Below are 24977 nucleotides of genomic sequence, written 5' to 3'. Positions count from 1 at the left end.
TGGAAAACAACCACAAATACACAGCAACTTCACCCTCAGATTGTTTGTGTGAGGACTTTAATACCTCCTGTGGCATTATCATCTCAAATTATTTATTAGCCCATTCATTTTCTTTTCCCATTTATCCTCTTCAGGGTCACAGGCCCATCAAAACAGCCCCAATAAAATTAATCAGCTTTGATTATTGTTTGATTGGATCGTTAGAGTTAAAAAATGGGGATAATTAGCAATAAATCCTGAGAGTCGTAATTAAAATGCCTCTCTGTTGTTTGGTATGATACATGATATAATGAGCATCAGTGCTCCTCTTGAGAGGGAAATTTTATACTCGCGCAGCTCCCAGAGTTCAACATCTTATGTATTAAATAGTAATCCACCATTTGTACTGATTAAACTTACTAGATTTAACCTGTTAATTAAGCCCTGTTTCCACCCAACACTTCGGTATGGTACCTTTGGAACCAAAAGTAACCCTTCAGACATGGTACCTAGACCCTAGGTCCGCTGGGTTGTTGTCACTCACTGCTCCGTCCAGCACTCACTGTATTTCCTCATTACCGGTGACACAGAGGGAAGTCTGCAGCTTGTTTATCGTCCACAGAACGAGGCTGCATGCAGACGTTTTCAGAACAAAATAAAACAGGTTGCAGTGAGAGTCTCTCTCCATGGGATATTTAAAAATAGCAGGTTTGTGCATTTAGTCCTTCTCAGGCAAGCTCAGGGGTTTAGTGTTGCCGTAGCCCACAGGAACAACACTCCATGATGCTATTATTTCTCAGAGTGAGGATTAGAATATTTGCAGTTCGCATAATCTGGCTAAAATTATTATATATAAAAGCTTGAAGATCCACTCGTTACTGAAAGTGTGTGTCATATAAAAACTGAAGTGATTGTCAAAGTTGTCACAGTGAAATTTAAGGTGCGCTGATTGATTCATGTCGTCACCTCATGCACTGAGTAACATTACAAGGTAACGTTCCACCTTAAAAGTCACCGGCAGTCGGCCCAGTGAATTTTTTTTCTCAGACTCCAGCTGCTGTGAGAGGCAGCAAAACATCCTTTCATTTTATAGTTACAGTTTACTAATAAAACTCTCCACAGTATGAACAGTGGTTACATGAGACTCAAAACCAGCCACAACTCAGCCCTGAGCAGAGTGACCGTCCTCTACTGACCAATCAGACTGCAGTGTTCACAGCTCCACCTTTTAGTACCAGATCTGTGTGCTGGGTACCACAACAGAGGGGGGACCAAACATGGGGACGGTACAGTCTGGTTCCATTGGTACCATCCACAACTTTTCACAGTGGACACCTTTGGACAGTGCCAGGGTTGCTGTTTCCCCCTGCTCCCAGTCTTCATGCTAATATAAGCTAAGCTAATTAGCTTGTGGCTGTAGCCTCATATCTAATGGACAGATAGGGAGTGGTGTCTATCTTCTCATCTAACTCTTATCAAGAAGGAAAACAAGTGTGTCCCAAAACTTCAAAACTTTTTCTTTTGCATGAGATATCTTCAGTCTTGCAGCATATTCCCTGCATGAAATAGCCCAAAGGTTGCCTCCTGTGGTGACAAATGTACTTTCTCATATTAGCTGCTGTTTGAAAGAGCTGACACAACAAAAGAACTTAAAGCATGAGGTATAAATTGCCAGTTTTCCGACCCGTGGTGAATCTATTAGGCTCCAGCCGCTGCCACAAATCTTTTTAATGTGTAGTCTCATTTTAATGTGGTTTTCTCTTCGATATAAAGACGCACAGGTGGGTGGGGGTCACAGCGAGGGTGACAGTCAGAGGGGTTGTAGAGTCATCTTCACATTTTAATAGGATGTTATATTTTTATACACACATTACCCTCTTACTGACTACATTTCCATGAATACATTTCAGTTTAACCCATCCTTTATTTTAAACATTTGATTTCCTGCTACAACAGTTTCTATATTCCAAGGTTTTATGGGCATCACCTGTAGAGACGCAACAGAAGACACACTATTGTATATAGAGCAGCTGGCTTGCTCTTTAGCCATCAGCCTGTTAGAAAAATGACATCCTTAAGTGAAAACTACCAAATCCCATAGCACACTGAATTATTGATCTCTTGGAAATGCCACACAAAGCCTTGTGTGACCACGTGAAAAGGCCATAGAAGGCAAAGAGCCCCTAGATCCCGTTAGCTGGGAGGAAGCTGTTTGGTCGTGAGGATACTGAATTGAAATTTAATTAATTAGGCATGTAGTTTTGTTTGGAATTGATTTTCTTAACACTAAAAGGAAAAGCTCCCACACCACAGCTGAGCCCGCTCGGCACACACCAACACAGCAGTCAAGCTGAACACTTGTCATCGTTATTTAAACCAAATCTTTACTGTAACTTCACCATTGGTGGACTGATTATGCATTACACTGCAACTGATTCATACAGTAAGTAGCTGTCAACAACATTAGCCACAGCACACAAACATAGTTTCCAGAGTACGTGTAATATATTGAATGAACATTTTCACATTGACTCCGTAGCCTGTGGAAATGGATTCTGTGTTGTTCATTTAGCTTTAATAGTGTCAGGGCCCACGGCTCCCGAGCCTCGCTGCATGTAATGTGAGAGAAAATGTGATTCATATTGTTAGGGGATTTACAGCTTCATCTATAATGAGCATTGTGTTTGGAAAGAAAAGCAGGAGAGTACTGATGTAACTATTGATGTCGGATAAATTGTGCTGCGTCTGCATGTAAGAGTGTGAACAATTAATTATCGGGAAATGGATGTTGGCATGCAGGGATGAGGAAGAAGCTTGTTTGAGGAGAGTTCTAAGCTGGTCTTTGTTTCGGGTCTTGGTTCTTGTTATTGATCCCTGATTAAAAGGATTACTTCGTGTGTGTGTGCAGCAGCACTTTCAATAAAAGGTCTACAAAGGGGTAAAGTTTGATCCTGGGTAACTGTCTATGCAGATGTGAGGGTGAGTAAAGAGGGGACTGACCGTCATGTGTGTTTGCCAGACAGAAATGGATGAAGAAAAACATGATATGGGTTCTTTCGAACAATAGGTGGTGAAATAATCTGTACAGATAGAAACAAGGATGTTGACAAGAATACAGTCATTGCTGTAAAGTACTTGTATAGTTTTTGTTAATTGACATATGGCGTCAACAGGTCTCTAGCAGAGGCTCTTTCACACATAGTTTCCGCTAAATTACTGGGTTAACCCTCAGGCACCGCTAGTGACTTCACTGTTTGCATATGCACAACATTCAGGAACATTTCCGTCTTTCACCCTTTCACACATGCCACGGCAACACCTGAATAGATGGGGCAAGGGACAGTCCAGCAGATGGCAGTAATGCAAGATTTAGGAAGAAGAATATGGGGCAAGGCCGGATCTACATGTACGCAATGGAAGACGTCTCTTATTATTTTTTTAACATAGCAGATGAGGAGCTGTTTTTGTTCGCAGCCAGAGTTCTTGCTATGTATTTAATATTCAACGAGTTTGCGGGACAAGTAATCACCTGCAAAAGCATCAGCATAAATGCTAAAGGGTAAATAAATCGTGGATTCATATACGTCATTAGCAAAGTCTTGTGATTGGTTCACTTGCTCCACATATAGGCGTCTTTCATCAGATGGACATAACCCTTTACATGCATGCTTGTTCCTGCAATGTTACTGCTTTCCTTCACAACACAACCCTATCAATGTTTTCCCTGAAATCTTATTCGGTCTTGAGGTGGGAAATTGGTGGTACAGATTTCCCCAAAAATCTACTTGCTCCCATTCACACATGACCTAATGCAGGAAATGGTTCAGGTAAACTGAAGTGCTATATCGTACTGTAGGGTACTGGACTTGCTTGAGTTAAGCTAGTGAGTCAAACACGTCCAGTTGCCTACGATATACCACTTAAGAAACCATGACCTGGATGACTGAGAATCTTCATCAACATGAAATGTTTCAGGGATGGACTTTATGTTTGAAAAGGACTTATAGTTGTGTGTGAGGTTGATATGGCATTCTTCTAGTTTTGAAAACCAAGTGTAAACCCCCACTTTCACCATCACTGACTGGATGATATTTAATATCATTATAACAATGTTAAATTATATTTTTAGGCCTGCTAAAGGCATGGTTCCAGGGATGGCAGTGTTGGTAGTTCTGTCCATGACTTGGGTCAAGATTGAATATCTCAACAACTATTTGATCGATTGCTGTGAAATTTGTACCGACATTCATTGTCCCCAGAGGATAATCCCTACTCATTTTAGGGAAGATATTTCCTCTACTGTGACCAGAAGGCTGGCATTTTTTGATTAATTTTGAGTTCAAATGTCCCAACAAGTATGGGGTGTACTGCCATGAAATTTGGTCCAGATATTCATGTTCAACTCAGGATAAATTCTCATGACTTTTGTCACTGATCACATCATCTCGATTCTACTTAAAGTTGATAATTAATAGCGTTGAAGTATTACCTAGCCCTGGTGTCAGCAACCTTTAGTACCAGAAGAGCCAAAAATGTAATTAAATCTGTCTGGAGCTGCAAAAAATATTTGAGCCTTATACTGAAAATGACACAGCCTTATTAAATCTAAATTACCTTATCAACATTACTTACAGGTTTAATCCTTAATATGTTTTACCATTCAATGGCTACTCTGCAGTTTGGTATTTATGAATATTTTGTACCTTGCAGCGAAAGTAAACAAATCTGTCTATGCACTATTACATTTAATATTTTCCTCCCAAGACTTTTCCTCTCTGGATTTGGAATCCACGACTAGCTTTGCTGAGGAGACTCAAGACAAGCCACTGCTCTTGATGTTCGGCAAAACTTAACTTTTGGTCAAAGCCACAGGGAGCCACTGGAGAGGGGCTAAAGAGCTGCATGTGGCTCCAAAGCTGCAGGTTGCCTACCCCTGCCTTAGACCTATCCTAACAGATCTTAGAATTTCATATCATGTCAACACTATTGCTTAAGAGTAAATAAAATCAAATAAGCCAATGTGTATACAGATACATATAATATCAGCCCACTTATATATCCTATAGTTAAACAATACCAACAATAAATGCATGTAATGTGGTCCAAAACAGTCAGCCAGCTCTACCTCTGTATACACCATGCCATGTGTACTGTTCCACACAGCATAAAAAACGTCAGGCAGTCTTCCATTCGCTCCTTTGCTTGTAGGCGTATCAGCTCCACAGAGGATACATGGGCACACTCATTCAAAATCTGTCTGGATGCTCTGTTATTCCGTAAATGTGGCTGCACTGAAAGGAGTATTTGCATTTTTCGATTTATCCCTAAAACCTCAGAGGAGGATGTGTGTATGTCTCAGAAAGTTTTGCTGAGACATTGAATTGAATCACCCAAATGCCTTTCTCTTTGTATGCTTCCTTTTCCCCATCAAAGACCACCAAGCATATTGACTCCCTGCGCATTTTGGCATTGATTATAACTTCCTGCTGATAACTGTAGAAATACATTATTGCATGGTCAGACTTGCAGTTGTCTTGATCCCTTAGGTACCACAATGTAGCTACTGGTTCTCCAGGCAACTTTGTATCCTAGGTATCTTTTACAATATTGTCCAGATTATGTTTTCGGTCAACACTGAGGGAATGCTCATGAACGTATCTGCTTCTTCCTTCTGTAAAGTACCTCGTGATTGTGCTTTGCAAAGAGCTGTATAAAGTTTATTATCATGATTATTGCTCTGCCCGAATACAAACACTTGTTCACCTTCATACCGGGAGCACAGAGTTTTAATTGCACAAAAATGTGAGTACTCTGTGCATGGTCTAGTCTCATAACCATACCAATTCTGTACAGATGGATTACTCTCCCCATGGAAAATGACCCAACAATGTGCAATCAGCTTGTTATAAGTCGTAATTGCACTGAGTATGTGTTGGGCTACAGGGACACTTTTATTTCATTGAAATTGATTCTAAGTTAATTGTGTTTCCTCTACATTAAATTTTGCCTCTTTTATGTTTGTGTGGAAGCAGTCACATGGAAACTGAGTGACTGATTTGAAGTCTCACTGTTGGGATTTTGTGGTCTCTCAGACAGTGGCCTAGTTATGGCAAAATATCCTCCTCACTGCACTTAAAATGCTGTTAGAGCAGTGGGGTTTTTGTAAAATATGTAGGCAAACAACAGGAAATGTGACAAATGTTTTAGTGGTTCTGCCAGTTCACATGGTCAGAGAAAAGTAAGACCAATGTCTACACTACAATGCAAACAGTTTAGTGCTGGAAGGCAAAAACATCTGAGTATACATCAAAACAGTTTATCACAAAGTTTTGAGTGGAGTTGAAGGTTTAGTAGGTAACTATTGTAAATATGTCTTTATGTCATATTTGCTTCAAAACCTCCAAAACACTAGTTGGCGGTGTGGTTTCTGTAAAGTGCACACTCAAAACACACATTAAACACACATTAAACACATATTTAACATGGCTTAATAGAGACAGTTTCAAACACAAGTACACAAATCACTATAACTCGCAGCATTCACAGACAAACGCTTGTCTTTATCTGGACACATTTTCCCCACAAATACAACATGCTAATGTTATTAGCACAAGCCTATGGCATTTTACATTGTATAAATTAGCCTAGAAGCTAGCAGACTTTTCACAGTAACATTTAACAAAGGTAACGTTACAAAATTTGGCTCCATTACAAATCACAAGGTTCACCGACAAAACAACTGTCTTATACTGAACACGTTTTCCAAACAAATACAACATGCTAACGTCATTAGCACAAGCCTATGGCATTTTACATTGTATAAATTAGCCTACTGAGGACCGTAGATTTCCCTTACTCACATGAAGCCAGGATAAGTCACACACAAGACTTAAAATGCTATTTTTGTGGAGGCTTTATTGTCCTTACAGTTTATTGTTTCGTATCTGTGAGTAAATAAAACCTTTGTTTCCACTGAGGGAAATGGTTTCAGCTTAAAAATAGCCGGGAGGTCTGCGTTGCCGTGATGTGTAGTTACATTTCTGGGGAGCTGCATGTCAGGCTACGGCGTAGGGTATGCCATAGATACAGTGATCCAGGAGGAGCCTCTCAAACACAATAGCTAAGAAACAACCACCAGCAAGTAGAAAAACTGTCCATCCCTCCTCTGCCGCAACAGCATTCCCGGCAAAGACAAGTAAACGGAAGAAGACTGATGACAGAAAACCAGCTCTCACTTTAAGTTTCAGAAGAAGACAGATGAGGATCTTCTTGGGTTTATTTGTTTTTGCTATGAACACTGTTGTTGGCAGGGCAGTGTGTGCACAGGCAGTGATTGACACTGCATTAGAGACTTCTCCTGGCTCCGATTGGTTGTTGTTGTTCAGGTGCTGTGGATTCTTGCCAATGTCATCAGGAGCACGAGAATGAGCCAGAGAGACCTATTTTTTTCAAAGATTATCTGTGTCATGTGTTACTGTCAGCAAATAGTGATAGTTTTAGCAGATAGGACAAAAAGGTTATTTATTTTTTAAAAGTAACCGACTGTAGCTTTAATGGTTAGCTGATGAATTGATAAGTTGGTTGACAAAAAAGCTGAAATGCCAAAAAATAGACACAATGTTGTACAGCAGATCTGGAATGAATGCTTCTGAGGCGTGTGATGTTACATACTGTGTCTCTCAAGACTTAAAACTACAAGGGATTGATAAAAGTTTGAGGTAATTTTAGAGGCCATGAGTAGCTGTGCAGACCTTTTTTTCCTGGTAGCTTTATCTTTATCTTACCAACCACTTTTAAAAAAATACAAATTGGAATACAAAATTACCTTCAAGTGATGGCTGTCGGGCTTCAGAGCCAGTAATTACAGTAACCTAATTCACAAGCCAGCGTTGTTGACAGAAGTCAGCCAGACTGTTATCTCAGAGAGCCACTCCTGGCCGGGTTGCATGAGGAACAGCAGGGTATTATTGCTGCAGGAATGTTGCAGAGAGATTTCAGAAGGTGCTCCTCGGAAATCTATAGTGTTGAGCTTCTTAGCTGGAGTTTATCTTTGGCGTGGTTATTTGAACTTGCTGCCCCCAAACAGCTAAGCAAACATTTTACCTGAAACATATGTTTTCATTTTTGTGGTTTTGAGGTTCGTTGCGGCCCTGAAGTGAACTGGGCTGTTTATTTTTTAATTTTTCTAAAGCATCAAGTATAGAGAGCAACCACACTGCTTTTCAGTCTGTAAAGGTGACATTAAAGTGTGTTTTTTCGGACTGATTTCCTTTGACTGCATCAGCATTTACTGGAAGTTTAACGAATATGTAAGCACACACACAGCTTCTAAACAAAGTTGTTGTTATAAAATGATGTCCTAAAGTCAAGTGCCAAAAGACCTATGGCAGGTTCAACCCAAATGCCTGCAGTATACATAAATATCATCCTAAATCTTGAAATAATATGAATATTGCAATGAAAATTCAAATTAAAGGAAGCAATCGAACCAACTCCCTCATCCAAACATGTCACTGTTTTAACAATATTCATTTACAATGGTCTAATCTGAATTCTTCTCTCTTCTCTTTCAAGGTTTAACACCCTCATTAATCGTCACCTCACAGTACCGGTTTGGGCATCAACATGGGTCGCAGGGATCACTCCTCCCTCCTGTCCCCTGCCCTGAGGCTAGCAGTCGTCACGGTCATTCTCCTCCTTGAGCTCCAACCCTCATTGGCTGGCGCTGCCCCTGAGCAGACCTTGGGTGGCTCTGTTTCGGCGGTGTCCACTAATAAAACTGAGTGCAGCAAGGCTGAGGCGTGCGAGAAGGGTGTGGTCCTGCCTATCTGGGAGCCCCAAAACCCGTCATTTGGCGACAAAGTGGCTCGGGCTACAGTTTACTTTGTGGCGTTGGTGTACATGTTCCTGGGCGTGTCGATCATCGCGGACCGTTTCATGGCATCAATAGAGGTCATCACATCGCAGGAAAAGGAGATCACGATCAAGAAACCCAACGGGGAAACCACCACCACCACCGTTCGGATCTGGAATGAGACCGTCTCCAATCTCACACTCATGGCTCTCGGCTCTTCAGCTCCGGAGATCCTGCTGTCTGTCATAGAAGTCGTAGGTCACGGGTTCCACGCTGGCACACTGGGCCCCTCCACCATTGTGGGCTCTGCGGCATTCAACATGTTTGTCATCATCGGGCTTTGTGTGTACGTCGTGCCCGACGGCGAGACGAGGAAGGTCAAGCACCTCCGCGTCTTCTTTGTCACGGCCACCTGGAGTATCTTCGCCTACATTTGGCTCTACCTGATCCTGTCTGTGATCTCACCTGGTGTTGTGCAGGTGTGGGAGGGGCTGCTCACGTTCCTCTTCTTCCCCATCTGTGTGGTGTTCGCCTGGGTGGCCGACCGCCGCCTGCTGTTCTACAAGTATGTGTACAAGCGTTACCGCACTGGCAAGCAGCGTGGCATGATCATCGAGACAGAGGGAGACCGTCCACTTCCTTCCAAGGTATGCTCAGTACCACTACTACAACAAACACTGATACTTTTAATAGTATTACCCCCATTACTGCTGCAGCAGAGCTCAAATGATAGAAGCTTCCTGCAACACTGTTAGACTTCAGAGACTGTTTTTATCTTTAAAGCTTTCCAGTTTATTACAACTTGGATGTTATGTCTTTGGTTTGGCCAACTGTAAAGAGACCTAGGAATGTGGTTACACACAGGGTAAAACATGCATGTAGACAGACAATCAGACTGGTTTTAAACATGCCTGCAGGTTAGCCAAACCTACTTATCAGAGAAAACAAAGCAGGAAGTAAAATGATTACCCAAACATCCAGTCTCCGATCTACTTGTGCACATGTTTTTTTTCCTGTGCAATGAGGGATTATTATTCCCATTATAGGTTGGCTCATGGATTGGATTTCTCCAATCTGTGAATCCACGAATCCAATCTCCAATGAGCACAATATTTTCAGAATCAATAGAACAAAATGAAAATAATAGTAAATATCCTGTAATATTGTCCCAAAGCAGTTCACAAAAGACCAACTAAAATCATATATTCTAACATACCTTTTTGTTCATACATGAAAAATGTGTCACTGCACTATGTACTTGATAACTTATATAAAAAATACGTCTTTGTCATATTTGCTGACACTGTCACTGTACTCACACAGCACTAAATGAGACAGATAATCTGTCAAAAAAAATCATATCCCTCTGCCTATTGTAGCACTTTAAATGGCCTTACCATACATGACTGAAATCAACCAGTCAGAGCCAAGTATTCCTTAATGCAGCAGTCAATCAGGTCAGTCACTGCTCATGAGCTGCGTCACTGCCAAACTAGGCATGACACATAAATTAAGACTCTGTGACTGCATTGCCTGGGGGCCATAGTGGTGCAGTGGTTAGCGTTGTTGCCTCACAGCAAGAGGCTTCTCGATTGCATGAGTTTGCATGTTCTCCCCGTGTCAGCGTGGGTTTCCTCCAGGTGCTCCAGCTTCCTCCCACAGTCCAAAGACATGCAGGTTAACTGGTGACTCTAAATTGTCCGTAGGTGTGAATGTGAGTGTGAATGGTATCTGTCTCTATGTGTCAGCCCTGTGACCTCGCCAGTGTCAGCTGGGATAGGCTCCAGCGCCCTGTGACCCCTAACAGGATAAGGGGTTACAGAAAATGAATGAATGATGGAATGATGCAAAACGACAATTTCTCTACATGCTGCTAAAATAGCTCCACTGGTAGCGGTTCTATCATATAACACATTAGTTGAAACTAGGGCTGACCCAAAAAATTCAAAGCTTCAAAGCTTCGTTCGATGGCACGGGATTCGATTGTGAAATTTTTTTTTCGAAGTTTCTGCACTTTTTTTCCCGTTTTTTCTGAGTCTGGTGTCAGAGACACTTCTGATGCCCTGAGTTGCACATCTGTTTGATTGTGCTGCAGTGTGCGCCGAGGGTTTTAATTTAGTGTTCAATCAAAAGTTAAACACTACTTATCACCGACCATTAGTGTTTTTTCATTTGTGAATATTTTTATCTTAATTCTAGTGTTGGAAGAAACTACGTTGTCGCCATAATTTTTTTTTTTTTTTTTTTAAATCCCCCCTGAACATATTTTAGTGTACTGTTTAGCTGTTGAATGGAAAGTTTGTGACCTGGCCACCATGCTGCAAACAGAAGGCTGAAACAAAACACAGCCAACCGGCCAGAGCAAACTTTCTCATTTTACAGCTAAACTGTACACTAAAATCTGTGTCTGAAAACATTTGAGGTGAGAGATAGGCGATGCAGTAACAGAATCTTGNTTGTTTGTGAATATTTTTATCTTAATTCTAGTGTTGGAAGAAACTACATTTTCGCCATAATTTTTTTATTTTTTTTATTTTTTTTAACCCCCACCATGCTGCAAACAGAAGGCTGAAACAAAACACAAACTTTCTCATTTTACAGCTAAACTGTACACTAAAATCTGTGTCTGAAAACATTTGAGGTGAGAGATAGGCGATGCAGTAACAGAATCTTGATTCATATTTGATCAGTGCTGCCTAGTTTGACAGTTTGACACAGTTCACGAGCAGTGGTAAACCTGACTGACTGCTGCATTAGAGATTCCTAAGATCTGATTTGTTGATTACGTTCATGTGTGGAAAGGACATTAAAAGTGCTACAAGGTATATGATTTTTTCCCCCACAGATTAAGTTAACAATTTTTGTATTTAAGTGACACATGTTTAAAAATAAAAGTGTGTTAGAATATAGAATTTCAGTTGTCTTTTGTTTTCATGAGCAGTGACTGACATGTTAAACAGCTGCGTTACAGACTCCTCTGCTCTGGTTGTTTTCCGTGTGCTGCCGTAGATTCCAGCAAAGCCATTCGAAGCAGTAGGAACAGAAGGAGGGACATGATTTTCACAGACAATCTGTCTCACATTCTTCTTTGAGCATATCGTGACAGTTTTAGCAATTACAAACTGTTGCTTTAAAACACACACTACTGCTGCTGTCATCACCATAAGTACCACTACTATTATCATCACAACAGTCTTTAGATGGAGATTTCTATCACTACTTCTGGTACCAATATAACTTCTAGTAGGGTAGTCTTTGCTTTCATTTAAGCTGAATCTAATATGCTCAAGTATTTAGGTATGTTTAACCTGAAAAGCAGGGACTTCCTTTCAAATACATCATGATAATATAGTTTGTCAATAGGAAAAATGCAGCACTGTATGATGGCGATGATGACGACGACATTAGAAATGATGAAAATGATTGTGGTATTTCTGGAACAGGTTTAATCTAGTGCGGAATATGAAGCATTTTAGAAGCTAAAAATCCTTCATTAGTGATGCTGGGAGCTCTCTGTCTCCCTCTCCAAGGCATATCAGTTAGAGAACAGCCGACCAGTAGAAATTAATTAAGCTGTCCTCATCCAAACATGCAGTGGAAAAAAACAAAGGAGCTGATAACGCGCTCTGTGTAGGCGGAAGTGAGTTCCTGAGTTACATATAGCTGAGGCAATTATCTGTTTTACTGGATGGAATTCTGCCAACTCATGCTATGAAGCATATTACTGCAAACACAAATACTTTCTAATATTGTCACTGTTTAATTTCCTGTTTTGATTACTATCTGAGGCGTTGTGTGATGTTCTATGCAGCGCATCGCACGCATCTAATTAATTTTTCAGCACTGTGCCGTAGTACGGTACATTTATTCACCACTCAGTAAATTAAGAGTCTCTGTGTTCCTTCTTCCCAAAATTACTAGTGTTACTGTATCTCTCATTTGTTCGATGAAATTAAGAGTCATTGCACCATTAGCACATGAAGAGGACTTTCATCTCAACTTCTGGCTGAAAGAAATCACTGAATCAAACCCAACAGTGTCCCCGAGGGGAAAGCCTAATAATTTAGAAGTTTTAAATTGCTGTCGTGCTTAAAGAGCTAAAAGACATTTCATCAAAACAACTGTACTCCAAGGAAAACAGGCGTTCAATGAATAACAGAACAAGCTCTTTACTCTGCGGCAAACAGATGGCGGACATATTATTAACATGTCTGATAAAAGCTGATGCCAGTATCTGCTTGTATCAGACATACATTTAAGAAAACCAGGGAATGCAGCTGTAATATTGAATATGACTTGCACAGACTCCACAGACACATCAATATCACAAATCACAATTTGCCTCACAGGGCTTTACAGCATACAACATCCCTCTGTCCTTAGGACCCTCGCAGCGGATAAGGAAAAACTCCCCAAAAACCTTTAGGGGGGGGGGGGGGGGGGGGGGAGAGAGAGAGAGAGAAGAGAGAGAAGAGAGAGTTACAACAACATTAATGAAAGTATTAATATTATCGTTATAGTTCTGGCTACTGTGGTACAGTATGTTGAAAGTATATATTAGTATCAGGCAGTATACATGTGTGATAATAATCATATGTGTACTACTGTTCTGAAGTCTTGTGTTTGACATCCTGGCTGTCGCCATCTTGTTTTTGGGAGCCAGAAGAGATAAGGAGATAACCCTCACACTAGCAGTTAGCTTAGTTAGCATGGTGCATATACTAAGCTAACTGCTAGTGTGAGGGTTATCTCCTTATCTCTTCTGGCTCCCAAAAGAGATAAGGAGAGATAAGGAGATAACCCTCACACTCGCAGTTAGCTTAGTTAGCATGGTGCATATACTGTGAAAATACTAATGCTTATTTTGCTTGTGACAAACAGGCAAAACATTTTTAAAAAATGTATTGAACGTCCTTTAGAGCGCTGGTTTTCAAATGTGCCGTGATGCAAATCCAGTTGTGTCGTGGGGTTTTGTGATGACCACACATTATTAATGAAATATTCAGCTGGGCATATACAAAGAGGTATGAATAATTTTTTAATTGAATGTATCAGTATGTTGTGCATACCTATTTCCTAATAAAGAGGCAGACTCTCTTAAAAAAATGTAATTTAAGTTAGTTCAATTTAAAAAAACATACTTAAGGAACCTATTTGTTGCCTAGGCATTATAAATGTGTGACACATCACATTATTTTACATGATCTTACATTATTACTGTTTAAATGGATGTGTTATCTGTGCTTTGATGTAATTTTTCCAAGTTCAAATTGAATTCTTGGGGCACAAATACGTTTTGAAACCACAGTGATTCAACCAGAATTTTACCATCAACTCCAATGAAGTGAAACTTACTAAAATAGTAACTATGGCTAGGTCTATACTGTCAATCTGGGGTTACGCCATGTTACATTACCTAATGTTTTCGCCATGGTAGCAATGTCTCAAGTGGCTATGCCCTTAATTATACATAACTTTATGCCTTCATAACATTAAAATAGATCAGTTCAATTCACAGCATGCATAGCTATAGAGACCGAAATGGTTTTTGTACCAGGCTGTAAACATGTTCTTAAAATGGTGGTTCATAAAGGCTGACCTGCTCTTGGAGCCAGCCTCAAGTGGCCATTAGGGGAACTGCAGTTGTTGTCACTTTCACAATAGCCCCATTTTTCAGCCCCAGATGTTGCTGCTTGGACACTTTACATTTTTCATTTCTTTGCATAGTTGTTATAGGCCATGCTAGGCACTCACCAAGTTCCCAGTTCACCTCCATGACAGCACCAGAAATGGTTTTGCCTTGAGATTAGACAAACTGATCCAAAGCCTTGAATCAATAGTACTGATTAACCTGTTGTCTTTTCTGTTATAAGGTGGATATTGAGATGGATGGGAAGATGCTGAACTCTCATGGTGTTGACTTCCTGGATGGTCCGCTGGGTTTGGATATAGATGAGAAGGATCTGGACGAGGAGGAGACCCGTAGAGACATGGCCAAGATCCTGAAGGAGCTCAAGCAGAAACACCCTGACAAGGAGGTGAGAAACAAAGTCAAACAGGACCTCACATAGGGAGCAGAAAAACATCCTGTCACTGCTACCCCTGTCTGGGGTGTTTTTCTCAGTGTTTTCTTGTATTGGAGGCGAAGTGACAAAATAAGCAGCAACAGATGATGCGCTTTCTATTTGCCTCCATTATCACAGTGATTATGGTGATGAGTGCAGCTAAGGTTTCATCGCAAGCGCTCAAATTAATTTGATAATGATACATCTGAAAAAAGAAAATTGCAAAGCAAACCAAGCACCCATTATATCAATATGTAAATAAAAAGATAAACACAGATGCTTCAGTTCTAATATTGGCAACTCATACTCTATGTGCCTGTCTGTCTGCCAGCATGATAAACATATAGTAAATGCGTTTTTATGTCATCGCTGCAGAGTCTTATTGTTAACACAGAGTCTTACAGAGCATACTTGTGCCTAATGGTACAGTGTAGTACAGTTATCAGACATTGTGTCGGTGTGTTCAGGATAGTAGAGCTGTAATGTTGAGTCTAGCATGTGTCCTGTTCCAAAGTTGTATAATTGCCTAGAGTTGGTTCGTGTTCTCACGGCAGCATTTACAAGCGGACCAGATCAAATGCCTTGTGTGAGAAAGCTGCTCTTGATTGGTCAGAATTTCCATGTGGGAAAAATCCAGGAAGTAAAGCAAACGTTGAAGAAGAGTACACTTGCAAGATAAATGTGACACTTTCTAATGTCACAATGGAGGGACAACTACGCAGGTTGATTTTAGCGCTGCTCATCGTGGACTATATTGCTGTCATTGTTCATTTTAGTCAAACCATACAGTTTGAAAACGAGGCGCGGCTCCAACTAGAAAACAATGTTTTGATGCATTGGATGTGCTGAATGTGCATATTAAGGCAGTACAGGAGGAGGTGCACATTAATAATCCTCCAGGACTGTAACATGCTCATGTTTAACCCAAACAATGTGTCATGTGACTGCAGTTGGTTCAGATCCAGGTCAGAACACGTTCTCACCACAAACGAACCGCACCAGAGTTCGTTCGCAACCGGACCGAGACCACCTCTTCAAGAAGGTCTTGGTTCGGTTGTTTTGGTGCACACCTGAGTGCGTTTGCTGTGCTCACACCTGCCCAAACAAACCGCACTGAGGGGCCAATCGAACTTCAGTATCGTATCGTTCTTTGCTCACCTCTGTATTTGAAACAAACAACACAAAAACAAACAATATATTGTAGGTGTCAAATATGGCGTGACAAGGACAGTTCTACTCAGTGATCTTGACAAGGATCAACACAAAAAAGCGAAGTCAGAGTTGCAAGCACCAAGACAAGCTGCTCAAACTGGAATTCTTCTTCCATGCAAAAATACATTTTTACACTTTTGCCCATCTCTATATGCATTAACAACAAGGCTGATTAACCTGTTGTCAGAAACAAGCATTTGCCTCAGTCTTACTTCGACATCAAGTGCTTTGATATTGAATGCCTACTTAGGGCTACTACAACACTGCCTATTGTACAGTAGATCTGAGCAGCAGCACGTCTGTTGCTGATATGAGTTGGATCCCAAAGCTCTAACATTGGTACTCATTTCTTCACTACATCCTCTTTTCGTTTGTGATCTAGATATCGATACTGGTGCCCCCGTTTTGCCGGCTGACCTAATAGTGAAGGAGAGGAGAGAAACCCCTCCTAATGAATCTTTTACCATTCTGTATAGCGTTCCCTCTCTAGGAAAAGTTACGCTGCATTAAAATGCTCCTCGGATGGTGCCATTTCCTGAGTTGGGAAGACCTTCTTCCAAATTGTGTTCATGAGCTTTATGTCGTAATGTGGAAACAATATGGACGCTACAAAGATATGTTGTATTTTATTGCTCAAAGCATTTAAACAGCGCATTAACGATTTGCAGCCTTAGGGGCTGTTCACATGCCGCTTCTTTCACTGCTTGGAGGTTGGGTGCTTGTACCAACATTCTGGAGCATAGCAGGAAGTTGCATCTGAGGTTGCTCAGCAAACACAACCAATACTGTATCATAGCCTAGCGACATGAAATCCTGAGTGCAGAGCTGTTCTTCGTCTTCATTGTTTTGTAAGTGTGTATTAGGCCAAAAATATCGTCTGTGAGACAGATGTAAAGCTCTGCCCTCTGGCAGCCCTGCACTCAAGTGTTACCAAAATATTTGTCTACCTTAATAATGCCAATAAATAACTTTTTTATAACTGATCTAGAACACTCTCCATGGACAGCAACTAACAGTTACAACCTGATACCATATTGCAAACTTTATACCATCAACCGAGCATTTGCTTTCGTCCGCCATGTTTCTGCATATATGACATCAGCTCGGCAACTTGTGTACCAAAATTTTACAGACTTTCGAGCTGTTTCCAACAGTTGGGAATGATCACAATCTATATGTTACTTAGAATGAAGTAGGCAAGTTTACTCATTAGCAGAGTGATTATAAAATGTTACCACTGGCCAGCAAGCCTAGCCAGTCTTTTTCATTGTCTGCTAAGTCTCCACTTCTCTGTATAAAGAATGAGATCATTACCATGTTTGATTTGTTTATTCACCGGTTACAGGCAGTTTATGTAATATATCACAAGCAGTGATTAAGAACAGGTTAAATTCTTGACTATATGTTTACTGACTCTAAGTCAACCCTTAAAGGCTCCAATTAGCTCAGCTGTTTCTCCAACCAGGAAAATGTAATTCATTCATCTCCTCCAATAATTTACTGATAGGAGAGGAGTACTCGTTAGGTTAGGACAACATAGAAAGGAGGAATGGTGACAGAAGCTTGGGATCGACCCAGGAATTCAGTGCATTTCTCTGGGAAATCCAAGCAGGACGGATGGTTGCTGTCATGGGAGCTTGAACCTGGCTCCTCTTGTTGATGGAGGACTTCTTTACGTATGAAATTACCAAGCTGTTCATGTTTCATCTGGCACATCATGTACAGATGTGTTAGGCCTCTTAAAGACTTAGATAATCTGATGCATATTCCACAGTGTGACTGAATCACAGACGCTGTTGATGGAATTTCTGTTGACATAATGTAACGGTATGACTCATTGTAAGATCAGTGTTCTTTGATTGTTTCTGATGTTGGATTCACCCACATGACACACCATTAAATCTTATTTATGCAGACAAGATGAAACTCTGTGATTCAGCCAGACAGTGTTCAACAATGTTCTCTTATATAAGAAGACAAGTTGACAAGGAAGACATTCTTTCCTATAATAAAGGGTATACCAGCCGTCGGGCGTCTGGATTTTAGGTGGAGCAACATTTTAAAACAACTGCCATGTCCACTGATCATGCCGGAGAAAACCTTTTTTACAGCGTCTGTGTGCCTTCATGTTTTCTCTTTCTAGGTGGAACAACTCATCGAGCTTGCCAACTACCAAGTCCTGAGCCAGCAGCAGAAGAGCAGAGCTTTCTATCGATGCCAGGCCACCAGGCTGATGACAGGTGCTGGCAACATCCTGAAGAAACATGCCGCCGATCAGGCACGAAAGGCTGTCAGCATGCATGAGGTTCGCTCTGATGCTGGCGATAACGACCCCATCTCCAAGATCTTCTTTGAGCCCGGTTCTTACCAGTGCCTTGAGAACTGCGGCACAGTGGCGGTGAACGTGGTGAGACGCGGTGGCGACTTGGGCAAAACGATCTCTGTGGACTACCGGACGGAAGACGGCACGGCCAACGCCGGCTCGGACTACGAGTTCACAGAGGGCGTGGTGGTCTTCAAGGCTGGCGAGACAATGAAGGAAATCCGTGTTGGGATCATTGACGACGACATCTTTGAAGAGGATGAAAACTTCCTGATTCACCTCTCCAACGTCAAGATGTTGACATCAGAAGGCGAGGAGCCAGAGGAAGGCGAGTCTGCTAATCACGTTGACTCAATGGCGTGCCTCGGCATACCCGCCACAGCTACCGTTACCATCTTTGACGACGACCACGCCGGTATCTTTACATTTGAGGAGCCTGTATTCCATGTCAGCGAGAGCATCGGCACCATGGAGGTGAAGGTGCTGAGAACGTCGGGGGCTCGCGGCGTAGTCATGCTGCCGTACAAGACGGTGGAGGGAACAGCACGAGGCGGAGGAGAGGACTTCGAAGACACTCACGGCATCCTGGAATTTCAAAACGACGAGATCTTGTAAGTTCAATCAATCTGCCTTTAAATTTGAATCATAAGCGTTAATTTTATTCAGCTGCAGTTTCATTATCGGCTTGTTTTTCTTGATTATTTTTTCACGCTCTGCGTCAGTGTGATGTTGCAAATGTTGCTGGAAATGTGAGAAAGTGAAGGTGTGAGTGTGATGTGGTGGTCACGATGAGCGGCGAGGCGGACTGCTCATTGGGGACACAATCAATGCTCCCCCACCCCTCTTTACCTTGTCTCTACTTTGACTCATTCACTCTCTTCTTTTATCTTCATCAGTCTGTTTATTCCTCTTTGCTTTGGATTCTGTTGCTGTTTTAGTTTTCTGTGGGTTTTATTGATCTCTTCACTCTGTGCTGCTGTACAGTCAGCGCAGCAGGTTTAGCATGCGAGTTGCCAAGAAGTTGGGATATTTGTTGGACGGCTGATGGTTTGAATTTTAAGCAGACAGAATGTCAGGAGATGGAAATGAAATGAAAAGTCTTGAAGTTTCCTTAAAGATGGCACTTAAGGGAAAACCTAGAAGAGCTGGTTGCTGGAAGCAGTACATGAATTAAACAAGCAGCAGGGACTCAGGGCAGTGCTGAGAAGGAGCATCTATCTAGTCAACTTAATTTGGATACACAAAGGCTTTTTAAAAAGAAGATGCCAGTTGCCCTTTTGGTGGCTTTATACTGTGTGAGAACATCCCAGAGCAACCACTCACGCAGCCAGCAGCTAGAGACTTTTTTTGTTGTTGTCTCGCTCCGTGTGAAAAGAGCTTGAAACTCCATTTAAGGTTCCGTGCTGTGAGATGCCGCAGCCACCAAAGCTCTTCTTAGCCCGACGCAGAGGCCTTATTATCTGATGGTGACGCATGGTGAGGTCCGTGATTGCTATTTGACCAATGTTTCAGGGGGCTCTTTTACCACAGTGGTGATTTAGCTCACAGCCGGCGACTGTACTCTGAATCCTAACCCGCTCGCAGTGTGGGGAATTAGCTCCAGCTATCAGCCAAATGTTTGTACAAATGCTGACTGCTTTGGCTCCGAACCAAACCTATCAAAGTCCTCTTTTGTTCTTTAAATCTTTTATGGTGAAAACCACTGCTGTGAATACATATCTGTGTGTGTTTGATCATTACAGGAGCTGGTGGTGTTATACACTAACTCAAATGTTGACTCAGTGGTTGACTCAGATGTTGACAATTCTGGAGGATTGATAGGAGTCGGGTCCAAATAACAGCATGAGCTAAACGCTGATATTGTGATCAGAATGTATTCTTGTATGTGAAAGTGTCCTGACTGTGTTTAAGGTGAATTTAAGCTTTTTATTGTAGACATCAAGCTCACAGTATCATCGTGTTGGACACAGGCACTTCTAAAGGGATGCATCAGAGCAAATGTACTTTTCTTATAGGTTCATGTTGTCAGTGTCAGTATATTTTCGCAATTCAAAGCCATTTTTAGTACTACAAGTGATACATTGTCTTTCTTATTACCCCTGTGACTGCTGTTTGTTTAAATCTTGTGTTTCCATCAAATGGATGCCTCTGTTGAAGTGTCTGGCCACGTGTTGTTACCATGCAACTGCTCTTTTTAAAATGTTTTCAACCTGTTTTCAAAGCACTGTTTTTCACAAAACACTCGACTGCTGCAAAATGATTGTTTTCTGTTGAAACACTCGATAAGGTGGGCTACCAGTCGCTCTCCCACTCTTCCTCTCCTACAGTGAGGTGGGCGTGTTCACGATGTCGCCACAAATTAGTGTTTGCAGTGAAGCCTTCTTGTGATGGCCTGTAGTCCTGTTGGGCTCGTAGCTTTAGTGAGAGTACAATAAACTTCACAGCTTCCAGCAGTTGGCCTTTTTTTACGGTTTGGGCCACTTGCTAGTTTATGGGAGTTGTCAGCAGACTTTGAGAACGCCCTGGACCGATTCATTATCGCAGAATATTGCCTATGAATATCTTTTGGAAAGCTTGAGGTTAAAAATTGTTGCAGCTGTGTGCCTGTAAAGCTATTGAGATATAAGATGTGATATGAGACTACAGAATTAAACTAAGCTACACTTGGGGAGGAGATGTAGAGCTCTGTCTGTTCTTAGCTGGCAGGCATCACTTGTTAGTTGCAGCAGTTTGCCTTGGAAACCAAAAGTTTGCTTACAGTGCTTGTTTGGAAATGTTGAGATTGTTTGCGAGGAAGGAGGGCTGTAATGACATGAAACAAAGTGTGCTGTCATGATGAATGAATGGGAGAGATGCTGTCTTAGTAACAGTAGTCTTAAACTTTCTTTCTCTGTCTCCCTTTCTGCAGTTTTTGGTCAGATTTGAAGCAGATGTCTGCAGGGCTGGCTTTTGCAGCCTGCGGCAGACTGCATAGTTTCCATAGCTTACAGCTCTTACAGCCAGGACTAAGTGGGTTTTAATAACACTTTGTCCAAATCAAATGATGGACTGTCCTTCCGGCTATCGTGGTTACTGTGTGTGTGTGTGTATCCTTGTGTGTGCATGTGTGTGTGTTTCCCAGGGGAAAGATCCAGAGGTGGAGCAGAATGACTATAAACTATAGTGCTAGTGGCTGAAGTGGAAAGCATTTCGACCACGGCTTCATCTACATGTAGGCAGAGGCCATTTTGTAACCAGAAAATCACAAGTTTGATTACCACATAGTGTTTTTTAACAACTTAAACTCTCTAACTGCCGCATTAAATGATCTCTTAATGTTTAAAATGGTCGCCATTACATAAATAATATTCTAATGAGTGAAAGGAGTAGCAGTGTTTTTATGCCTCTGCACTGGAGATAGCCGGGGCCCAAGGCCTTATGTTTTCAGATTCTCTGATTGTCTGTACACACGTACAGATGTCCCATTGTCATGAACATAATATCTGAGGAATGCCTTGAGCCTTTTTGTTTTTTGAATTAGGCACAAACGTGCACTTGGACTCATGAATGAACTGATTAGAATTTGGTGGTTAAAAGGTCACTATGACCTTTCATTCATCTCATTCTCGTGAACATGATATCTGAAGAACATCTTGAGGGAATTTCTTAAATTTGGCACAAACCTCCATTTGGACTCATGAATGAACTGATTAGATGTTTGTGGTCATAGGTCAAAGGTCAAGGTCACTGTGACCTTTCATCTATCTAATTTCACGAATGCAATATCTCATAACAACATCGGGGAATTTCTTCAATTTGGCACAGACTTCCACTTGTACTAATGAATGAACTGATTAGAATTTGATTGTCATAAGTCAAAGGTCAAGATCACTGTGACCTTTCCTCCATCTCATTCTTGTGAACACAATATCTCAAGAACATGTTGAGCAAATTTCTTCAAATTTGGTACAGACCTCCACTGGGACTCATGAATGAACTAATTAGCATTTGGTCAAAGGTCAAGGTCACTGTGACCTTGTCATCCATCTCATTTTCGTGAACATGATATCTCAAGACCATCTTGAGGGAATTTCCTCAAATTTGGCACAGACCTCCACTTGGACTCATAAATGAACTGGTTTGAATTTAGTGGTCACAAGTGAAAGGTCACTGTGACCTCACAAAACATGTTTTTGGCCATAATTCAATGATTCATACACCAATTATGAAATTGAGACGACATTTCCGACAAATCTCTAATACGATAAAATGATAAAGAGACGACATCATATACCCCAAAGGTCAAAGGTCAAGTTTAGTGTTACATAATGTTATGCGGTAACTATTCAGGAACAGAAACTGTGTGCGGATTTGGTCAGATACTGAACTGGTGACATTAAACTTGGGTGTCCATCTTGAAACTGTTGTGACTGTTTAGATCATCTATGCAGCCGGGCTGAAGTTGTGTGTGAAGCATCGATGTTTTAGAATTTGTAGCGTCTTTGCAACAACATCCAAAGTGGAAGCATCGTCAGCTGTCAGAGCTACACATGAGTCTGGTCAAGCGTGATTGTAAACTGAAACTGCAACACAACAGGTTTGTGTAGGCATGCAACTACAAGGTGGTAATTCCAGTCTAAAGCTAAAGCTAGCTGGTTGGATATACTTTAATATGTACGGCCTAAAGGTGGTCTGAACACTGTCGGCTCCAGATAAATAGTTTATTCTCTTTTTAAGGCAAACAAAAAGACACATACACTATTTATTTGAAGCCTGCAGTGTGCAGACCTGAGTATGTTTGCAGATGTGCGCACACTTGGTTCCTCTTCTGAAAGTTTTGATATGTAAAACAACTGGTTTACAAGGTTAAGAGGCACACGGCACGTAGGACACGGGACAAAGCTTGGCTGTCCTTTGTCTTCCGGGTAAAGTCTCACACATTTTTAATGTGATGCAAGTTAAAAATAACTGCTGTTGACATGAGGCCAAACTGTGCTGTTGACAGACACAACAAGCAAACAAACATATAAGATTTAGGACACATTAGAGAACAGTCACTAAATACACCGCCACATGGCTGAGTATTTATAGTTTAAAATTTGCAGCGCTTGTCCCAAGATAGGTTTTATTTATCTATTTATTATTTTGTTCTTAAAAAAGATGCATTCCCATAGAAGAATACAGTGTATGCCATCTGTGAGTAGCTGCGGCTCAGAGTATGTCCCTATAGGGACAAGAAGAGGACATTTTTGTTGCAAAAAAAAGAGGAATTACAAAATAGCTGATCTAAATAGGATTGCCTCCAGGCTAAATCTACCCTGATTCTGTTCTCTGCTGGAGAGACAGAGAAAGAAGGAGGGAGAGAGAGATGTAGGAAGGGTACTTATATAGATAAATGAGTGTGAATGGGGGCAGTGATGGGAGGAGGAGAGGGGAGGGAGAAAAGTTTTAAACCTCTTAAAGTTTTGGACTTTTCCATACTTGTGTCCCTGCTTTTTTTGCTCTTCTCCATTATACCTCCTCCTCTGTGCACTTACAGCTCTCTTTCTCGCTGTCCGTAAGAGGCCTGGCGCAATTTCTCTCCGGAATAGTTTGTGAAGGCTCGTCTGGTGTGCTCTGTGCAAGATGGAAATGTGCATGTGTGTGAGAGAGAGAGAGAGATGGAGAGGGTGAGGGGAACAGGGAGAGCACACAGACACACAGACACACAGACAACCCCACGGCACTCAGCAGTGTCAAATTATCTCCGTGTCTGTCTTCAGCGCAGTACGTCACAGAAACTACCAGCTCTGTCCAGCATGTTTGTTTGTGTGTGTGTGCACTCTGCTGTCCACCAGATTTTGACAGGCCTATTTACCAGCAGTACTGCTTCTGCTACTACAATTAGGCTGCTACTGCTACACTGTGGGTGCAGCTACCTTTACACTGCCATCTTTATTACCACTATAATTGCCACTGCGACAACTGATATGACTGCAACTGCTGCGCTCACTGCAACCACTGTCAGTACCACTGCTACCTCAACTACTACATTAGTTCTGCATCTAAAACCACTAAAACACTGCAAAAATCTTCATCTTAACAAGTCGTGTAGTTGATTGTTTAGTACAAAAACGTCATTTTCTTCAATCTGACATGACCTCACCTGGCTCTAATACAGACTGACTTGTTTCAGTGGCACTCGTCAGCCTCCTTGAGATGACGGCTGTCCAAAGCTAATGTGTATTAAGCATGCCCACAGTGAGTGAAGTGAAAATTGCAGGCTGTCTCTGTGAGGTTGGAATCAAGTATAATTTGGAAATAAATACACGTTTCACCAGAAACAATTCAAACAAGGGCATAGGTGGGGTTATTTTACCCACTTGGAATTTAATTTTGTGTTCCTTTCACAATAAAAGCAAGTTTTAAGTCTCAGTAATAAAATAAGTTTCTAACGGTGCTGCTCACATGCGTCTCCACAAACGAGTATCATCATACCTGTCACATCACATGATGAGCACTTTTATCCAGAGCACCTTCCAGCACCCTAAGTGGCTCTATTTTTATTAGAGATGGTCCTGATGGA

At 41.5% G+C, this 24977-nt stretch overlaps 1 protein-coding gene across 3 annotated transcripts in view; it reads left to right on the top strand.

The window, feature by feature from the left end:
* The window catches only part of slc8a1b (solute carrier family 8 member 1b), a 253555-nt gene that overhangs the window by 51176 nt on the left and 177402 nt on the right, over window positions 1-24977 (top strand). For all 3 annotated transcript variants that reach the window (XM_050071767.1, XM_050071766.1, XM_050071768.1), the window contains 3 exons: window positions 8554-9480; window positions 14707-14871; window positions 18254-19044. In XM_050071767.1, the coding sequence (XP_049927724.1) occupies window positions 8605-9480; window positions 14707-14871; window positions 18254-19044 (1832 nt within the window). In that variant the 5' untranslated portion in view covers window positions 8554-8604. The remainder of the gene's footprint in view (window positions 1-8553; window positions 9481-14706; window positions 14872-18253; window positions 19045-24977) is intronic.

This window comes from Epinephelus moara, chromosome 19 (assembly GCF_006386435.1).
Source record: "Epinephelus moara isolate mb chromosome 19, YSFRI_EMoa_1.0, whole genome shotgun sequence".
In the NCBI taxonomy this organism is placed as follows: Eukaryota; Metazoa; Chordata; class Actinopteri; order Perciformes; family Serranidae; genus Epinephelus; species Epinephelus moara.
The sequence above is the reverse complement of the archived record's forward strand: the minus strand, read 5'-3'. Positions and strand labels throughout refer to the sequence as shown.